The sequence below is a fragment of the Ruditapes philippinarum genome, unplaced genomic scaffold, assembly GCF_026571515.1.
Source record: "Ruditapes philippinarum isolate M1 unplaced genomic scaffold, ASM2657151v2 ctg4572_1_1_1_1, whole genome shotgun sequence".
NCBI lineage: Eukaryota > Metazoa > Mollusca > Bivalvia > Venerida > Veneridae > Ruditapes > Ruditapes philippinarum.
Window position 1 is genome coordinate 7,803 of NW_026852797.1, and position 8,047 is coordinate 15,849.

Below are 8,047 nucleotides of genomic sequence, written 5' to 3' on the forward strand. Positions count from 1 at the left end.
TTAATTTAAATTTTGAATGTGTTGGCAGCTGTAAGCATATGAAAACACTCTTTTATCCATTCCTAGAAATAAGGAAAAATGGTAAAGTTTCTTGGTCACAGATACACAGATTGTCTGTGACAGGGTTTTAAATCAATGCCTCCGGCAAACATTTCATTACTAGTCCGACATTTTAACCTCTACGCCACACCACCACTTCTGGAAATTGTTACAGGATACCACATACGTTTAATGTCAATTTAAGCCTGTAAGGATACTCTATAAAGAAAGCTTTTCAAATTTTGAAAGATAAAAATACAAATAGTTGTATTTTGAAGGCTTAATTGGCTTTTAATACACTCATGCTACATATAATTAGTATATCCTTCAACATGTTAAATGCAAGAGAAAAAAAGAAACTTCAGTTTCAAATTCCAAGTTTGATTCTACATATTTACACATATTTATTCTCCCTATAGTTCAGTATAATACATCATTCAACATGTTTTTCAGTTTTTATATTGGAGGACAGGTGACCTTGACCTTCTAGTTTTCTACGGTCACTAGGTGGAGCTGTTTGTCGTGAGTATTTAGCTGCAATGGCATGTGGCATAGTTTGCTGAAAATAAAAATATGTATAAATACTTTTCAGTTACAGAAATCTATGCATATAATAAATATAAAAGTAAAAAGTCAGTATTTCATAAACAAAAATTGCATTTTGTTTCAAAAATATCAATCAACAAATCAAAACTATAAAATCATATGCAGAATTCAATGTAATGTGATGTCATGTAAAACATAAAATGTCGTTACATTTGGTATTCGTGAATTAGACTGGATAACATTTATTCAGTATTAATCTCTTTCTATGAATTTTTTAAAGCAAAAAGTGTATTTACATCCATATTGTACATGACACTTTATTATCAATTTATTAAAAAAAAAAATATTTTTATGCAAATTTTTACTATATTTTTTATGAATAAATTCAAGATAACAACAATAAACTTACATGGAACTTACATGAAAGCTCAAGCATGTTTTAATATTTAATATAATTAACAAAAGGGAGGTAACGCAGGTTAGCAATTATGAAGAACAAAATCAATTTAAGTAATAATACTGTGTAATTACAACTGTGTAATTACAACAAAATGTTCAGTTAATAAAAAGGCTTCTTTTAGAACTATAAAACAACATAAAACTGTTTGAGTGAGACTCAAAAAAGGATTGGAGCAACCCCACAAATAGTTTCCCGTATATAGGAGAAATTTCCCCAGAAAGATAATATGCTAAAAATTTTCGCCCCTTTTAACCCCCAAAGGGGAATTTGGGTTTTTTAGGGGCCTTTAATTTTTGTTTTTACACCCCATTAAAAGTAGTAATGAATGAAAAAAATTTAAAAAACAAGCAAAAAAAAGATGTTTTTTCTATTTTTTTATCAGGATTTCTGCAAGCATCTAGAGGTACTGCTCCAATCCTGTATTGAGTTAAATCAAAACTGTTTCAGGGTCATTTTGAGTGCTTTACTTAGTTTATTGACTGGCTGATGTCGTTCTACGGTCACTGAGGTCATGGGCGGAGCTAAAACTTGTGACCCCACCCCTTTTGACATCTTACTGTCAACTTTTGAAGTTACCTTTGTAGATAAATGTTTTGACAGTCCTGGTTTTCCTGTTGACTTTGAACTCTATATAAAGATGTAAAAGATAAAATAATTTTAATAAATATACACGAGACAGGCTTTGACACATGCCAAGTTTTCATGGCATCTGGCTGAAATTCCTGGAGAAATGTTGAAGGTCATGTGCACAGGTGAAAAATTCCTCACTGAAGTGCAATAACTTATAAACTTCTATTAAATGTAAAAGGACTAACCACTTACTGCACTAAAGTGACATTATGTGTACATCCAGCTGGTAAGTAAAAGGAGCATAAACCCGCAAAAAAGTTATCTTATCTTGATTTAAGCATTTTGAGGGACAGACAATCTTTTCATTTAGCAATCTTTCAATCTTCCCTTCCATGCATACAATATTTTTAATTACACAGTAACAAGAGCTGTCGGTAGGACAGCATGCTTGACTAATTTAAGTATGTGATGATTATGAAACAACAGCCTGGATAACGTAGAATATCCCAAGTTAGAAAAGACCATAATTCTGCCAAATCCATGTTAGAGTTATGGCCCTTAAAAAGTGACCTCCTATTATGCTCTCAAATAAGTGTGTTAAGTATAAAACCTTTCTCTTCAGTAATTTTTGACATACCAACTTCCCCACAAAAATATAAACAAAAGTGATGCCTGGGTGAGGACAAACGCTCTCCCTATTTTTTCTTATAACTAAATGTTTTAAAAGTTTGGTGACATTTTTTCCGCCTGAGTGCTTCTGTTATCATATTATATGATCACAAAATGCTTACAAAATTTCTAAATCTTTTTCATTCTGCCTATATGTTGGTATTGTAACTGTGGTGAACGCCTTTAAAACTGCTTATTTATAATCAAATGGAATAGAATGTTTTAACTATACTAACCAATGGTCGGCCCTGTGTTACTGTAACAGGTCGTGAGCCTTCACTAGTTACAATTCTCTCATGTTGATTGTGTGGTAATGTTTTAGGGATACTGTAATCTTTCTCTGGTATACTGTCTTTCATGTTTTCACTGATATCATCAGGTATCTGTACTTTTCCTGATTTAAACAAATTGAAAATGTATTTAAAAGTAAAATATTGTGAAGTAAACAAAAATTGTAATTTAAACATTTTGCAAAAGGCACTTACAATCATCGTAAATTACCAAATGGAGGTCAAAATATGCAAACATAGCCTTTATTGCATTAGTAATGCAGTAGATATATGGTGATATATATTGCAAAAACAATCATTAATCATAACATGTGAATTATAACTTGAATCAGGAATCTGTTTACTTTTCTTAAAATATTAGTACAATTTTCTCAAGCTTGAATTACTCAAAATATTAAGGCTCTTCTGGAGACATGTAGCTTTAAATGCCTATGTTACAAACTACAACTAATTTATTTCAAACAAAAATATCTTTTAGAGATGATTTGTTTATTATTTTAATACTAATTAAGTGGTAAAAAAATCCATGACATGGTCTTAGTTTCACATTTTCTCAACCTCAAGTCACATGGCCTTATTTTCACATTTTCTCAACTGCAAGTCATGTGGCCTAAGTTTCAAATTTTCTCACTTTAGGTTACATGGTCTTAGTTTCACATTTTTTCACTTTAAAGCAGGTGACCTTGAGAAGATAGCAGAAAAACTGCCGTTTTGCTATTATTTCACCCTCCCCCCCCCCTCAAATACACTTGAAATAAATCAAAATGACACTTCAAAATGTTTATATTTTAGCATTTTATTGCTCTGAAAACAAACTGTCCGCTTTCCCACCAACAGGAAATACCTTCTTTTATTATACCACGGAATTCTCTCATCCGGGTTTTTTTTCTAGTATATCTTGGTCAAAAGGACAATATGGCAACCTCTGCTCCGGAACGCACCGAACCCGGGATTTTATCAAGCATATAGGGATACGAATAACTGCTTTTGTTTTTATATTTGTAGTAATTCATGGCACTAACATAATGTTTGATTCATTATTTTATATATATGATGACCAATACACTCATAAACACTTTCAATATGATCTACGTAAATAACCGAGGTTTAGTGAGTGGAAAATATGAGTTGCTGTCCTTATCTTCGAGTAAAATTGATACTGCTTATGCTAAAACAATACAAAATAAGCCGTTTTTAAACCACTAGATTGTTGTGATTAAATGTCTGATTTTAAAATGTATTACACCAACAGAAAGCTTTGGATCTGAGGTTTATCACAGTATAACCGTCAACATATCTTTTGAATCCGAAGTATTTAAATTAACTGTTAAATCTACCATATATCAGACCATTTTACATACGATTTATACAGTGAGATACACCAACCTGTTATCTTTATTCGAAATACTACCGATAAGAATATCCTGTCGTCTGCTAGTTCTGAAAGTATTTATCTGTGTATTTATAGATGAAATGTGATAGGGGCATAATAAATGACGTAAATTGAAAAACGATCCCGGCATACCGGATACCGGGATTTTTCCAAACCAATGTTGTGACACGTGACAGCGTTAAATGAATTATCTTCACCTATTTATATTGGCCACTGCTTAAGTAACATATTAGATTATGGAAAAGAAAAACCCGATATATTAATGCTTTTGCCAACATTTTTCTTGAATCAATGTGTCAGTTATGATAGATTAATACACTGAACCTAACTAGATCAGTATTTACTGTTTACTTGAAATTTAATTTCATTTTTTTCATTTTACCATCTGGAGGGGAGTGGCTTTAAGTCACATGGTCTTAGTTTAACATTTTCTCACTTTAAGTCACATGATCTTAGTTTCACATTTTCTTACTTGAGGTCACATGGTCTTAGTTTCACATTTTCTTACTTTTAGTCAAATGGTCCTGTTTTCACATTTTCTCAACTTCAAGTCACATAGTCTTAGTTTCACATTTTCTCAACTTCAAGTCACATGGCCTTAGTTTCTTTAAATTTATGTCAAAAAGTTTATCTATGTCTTTGTTCTCTTTTTCCTCATTGTTATGAAATATTGTCATCGCCTCGAGATTAAGCGCACACACTCCACGCATGAACGCTTTCTTCATCATATCTTCGTATCGTTCACGTTCTTTATGCATCTGGGCTACCTCCGCTTTCACACATTCTAACTCTTCATTTGCCTACATTAAATATAAAATGAGGAAAAATAATTCAATATGTTTATATCTGTATACATGCATTCCACTTTAAATAAAATTATATCTGATTACTTATCAAAGTGTGTTTTTTCCTTCAATAGTAAGTGCCATTATATGGCGGCTTTTATTTTTTTTAAATCATGCAGTTTTCCACAAAAAAAAAAAATGAAATTTCGTCAAGTTTATTTCTTCGCTTTTGCAAACATACCATATAATTTTTCAAAAAAAAAAAAATGAGAGCGGGGCTCCTTTCCCAAACTCTAAGAAAAGCCATGCAGGGAGCCTCAGTGAATTTTCTCAATTAATTTTGGGATAAATTATTGCTTAATTTGCTAATTTGGGAAGTAAATTGCTTGCATAATTTCATATTTTTGGGGAAAACTACATGATTTTAAAGAAAGTTTCAATTGGGAAAATGCCAATTTTGACCCCAAGGCTTTTATTTGAACAAACTTGGTAGACACCCATTAGAACATGTTTCATGCTAAATATCTTAGCTCTAGCTCTTTGAGTTCTTTAAAAGAAGATTTTGCAAGTTTTTACTATATGCTTATAGGGAAAATCAATGACCCCCTGAGGTGCGGCCAATTTTGACCCCAGGGCTTTTATTTGAACACACTTGGTATACACTCATTAGAAGATGTTTCATGCTGAATATCTTAGCTCAAGCTCTTTGGGTTCTTTAAAAGAAGATTTTTTAAGTTTTTACTATATGCATATAGAGCAAATCAATGACCCACTGGGGCGGAGCCAATTTGACCCCAGGGATTTTATATGAACAAACTTGGTAGACACTTACTAGGAGATGGTTCATGCCAAATATTTAAGCTCTAGCTCTTAGGGTTTTTTAAAAGAAGATATTTAAAAAAAATTCTCTCGGTTGACAATCAGAGTTCTGCATGGAATTCAATTTTTTGAACAATCTTTAAAGGTGACTACCAAAGGAACATTCTTGTGAAGTTTGCATGAAATTGGCTTAGTGGTTAATGAAGAGATGTCATTTAAAGAAAAAGTTTACAGACGGACGGACGGACGACGGACGGACGGATGACGGACGGACGGACGTCGGACGAAAAGCGATCACAAAAGCTCACCCTGTCACTGTGTGACAGGTGAGCTAAAAATATAGTGTCTATTTGAACAGGCACTGATATGTTTTCATCAAACCACTAATTTAATGTAGTGAATACATATACAGTAAAAACTGTTTACAGTGCCCTTCGATGGAAGAAAAGAAAAAACGTCATTATAGACAGGCAGTCACTGTGAACAGTCTCTACATTATTCTGATATATGAACATATTTTACCAATATTTTGGTGAAAAGCAGGACAGTACCATATTTGATTATATTTTTTATTGATATTGACCATATCTTAAACATACCACATATCATTAATCAAAACAAGACAGTATAAACATTGCATGTATTATTTCCCGAAAGCCCCATTATGCATTATATATGCTATGATTTTAATTTCTAAAAAATCTTTTAATTTTTTGGTAACGCCATACGAGGAACTCCCCTTGCAAAAGTCGCTTTGCACGGCTTATATACCGTAACGGAAGACTAAATTATGGTCGTTGTACAGACTTGACAGGGAGTCGCTTCATACAGACCATTTATACAGTTAATTCTGTTCGGCGCACCTAACTATGGTCACTTAAGACAGAACGTCGCTATATACAGGGGGTCACTAAGACACTCTTTACTGTAGTTGCAAAGAAGATTTTATAAAATGCATATTAGATCAGCTAACCAGTAAAAGTTTACAGTACATTTTTCTTAAAATACATGTATTATTGTATAAACAATTTAACTTATTTCCCAACTCATTGGCAAAAATTCAGACAATTTAGAAATAAAACTACGTTACTGATCAGGGAAACAAAATCAAATTATTACTGTAATATGGCAAATAAACTAAAAGAACAATCATTATCATCTAAGGATTGGTGGAAAACTTTAAAAACATTCATTTCATCTACAACCAGTCAAACAATGCCCCCACTTAAGAGCAACACAAACAAATTACATTTTTCTGACGAAGAGAAGGCAAATCTCCTAAATGAATATTTTCTTCAGCAGACACAAGTCGACAACTCAGATAAAGATGTCCCCGATCTTGGTCCTCCATTGAATGGAAATATATTATCTGAACTTGTTCTTACTCCAGACGAAACACAATCTGTCCTTAAATCTCTTAAAACCGATAAAGCATCTGGTCCTGATGGAATCAGTAATACAATTCTTAAAGAAGCTTCTCAAGAACTTTCTGTCCCCTTATGTAACCTATTCAACTACTCTCTCCAAAGTTGTATCATACCATCTTCTTGGAAAGAAGCTAATGTAACTGTAATTTTCAAAAAAGGTGATCCATCCTTGCCTAGTAACTATCGTCCTATTTCACTTCTAAACACCATGGAGAAAGTATTTGAAAGACTTATATTCAAACATCTCTTTAACCATTTGCAAAATAATAACTTCCTTACTCCAGTTCAATCAGGATTTATACCAGGCGATTCAACAGTCAATCAATTAGTGTCTATTTACGATACTCTTTGCAAAGCCCTTGATAACGGTCTAGAAGTACGAGTTATTTTCTTTGACATTAGTAAAGCTTTCGACAAGGTTTGGCACAAGGGTTTACTTACTAAATTGAAACATGCTGGAATTTCTGGAAAGGTCTATACTTGGTTTCTCGAATATTTAAAAGATAGACAACAACGTGTTGTCCTTTCTAATTCTAAATCGTCTATTGGTTACCTTTCAGCTGGTGTCCCCCAAGGCTCAATTCTTGGTCCTCTCCTCTTTCTCATATTTATTAACGATATTGTTAAAGATATATAATCTTGTATCAATTTATTCGCCGATGATACTAGTCTTTATCTTGTTGTTGAAAATCCACAAACAGCTGCTATCACATTACAGTCGGATATAGACAGAATTTCATTATGGGCAGATACATGGCTTGTTTCATTTAATCCTTCTAAATCTGAGTCTTTATTAGTCTCTAGAAAGAGATATCCAAATCAACACCCAGAACTAAAAATGAATAATCAGACTATTACTGAAGTTTCCGACCACAAACATCTTGGAGTTTTAATTTCGAATAACTGCACATGGCACTCACATATAGATTATATAACAAATAAAGCATGGAATAGGGTAAATATTATGAGAAAACTTAAATTTCGCCTAGATAGAAAATCACTAGAGACAATCTACACTTCTTTCATTCGTCCATTACTTGAATATGCTG

The 8,047-nt window shown here is 32.7% G+C and overlaps 1 protein-coding gene across 1 annotated transcript; it reads right to left on the bottom strand.

Moving 5' to 3' along the window:
• Positions 1–1,477: 1,477 nt before the first annotated feature.
• Positions 1,478–3,449, bottom strand: LOC132724426 (uncharacterized). Its single transcript, XM_060709289.1, has 3 exons — positions 3,419–3,449; positions 2,521–2,678; positions 1,478–1,672 (listed from the first exon to the last, which is right to left on the bottom strand). The coding sequence occupies exons 1-3, from the start codon at positions 3,447–3,449 to the stop codon at positions 1,478–1,480; spliced, it is 384 nt and encodes a 127-aa protein (XP_060565272.1).
• Between the last annotated feature and the right edge of the window lie 4,598 nt (positions 3,450–8,047).

Excerpts from the sequence above, each read along its gene's own strand:
- LOC132724426 (XM_060709289.1), bottom strand. The coding sequence starts at position 3,449 with ATGAGAGAATTCCGTGGTATAATAAAAGAAG. Across the intron at positions 2,679-3,418 it reads CCGTGGTATAATAAAAGAAG|GAAAAGTACAGATACCTGAT; the intron begins GTATTTCCTGTT and ends TGTTTAAATCAG. Across the intron at positions 1,673-2,520 it reads TAACACAGGGCCGACCATTG|AGTTCAAAGTCAACAGGAAA; the intron begins GTTAGTATAGTT and ends ATCTTTATATAG.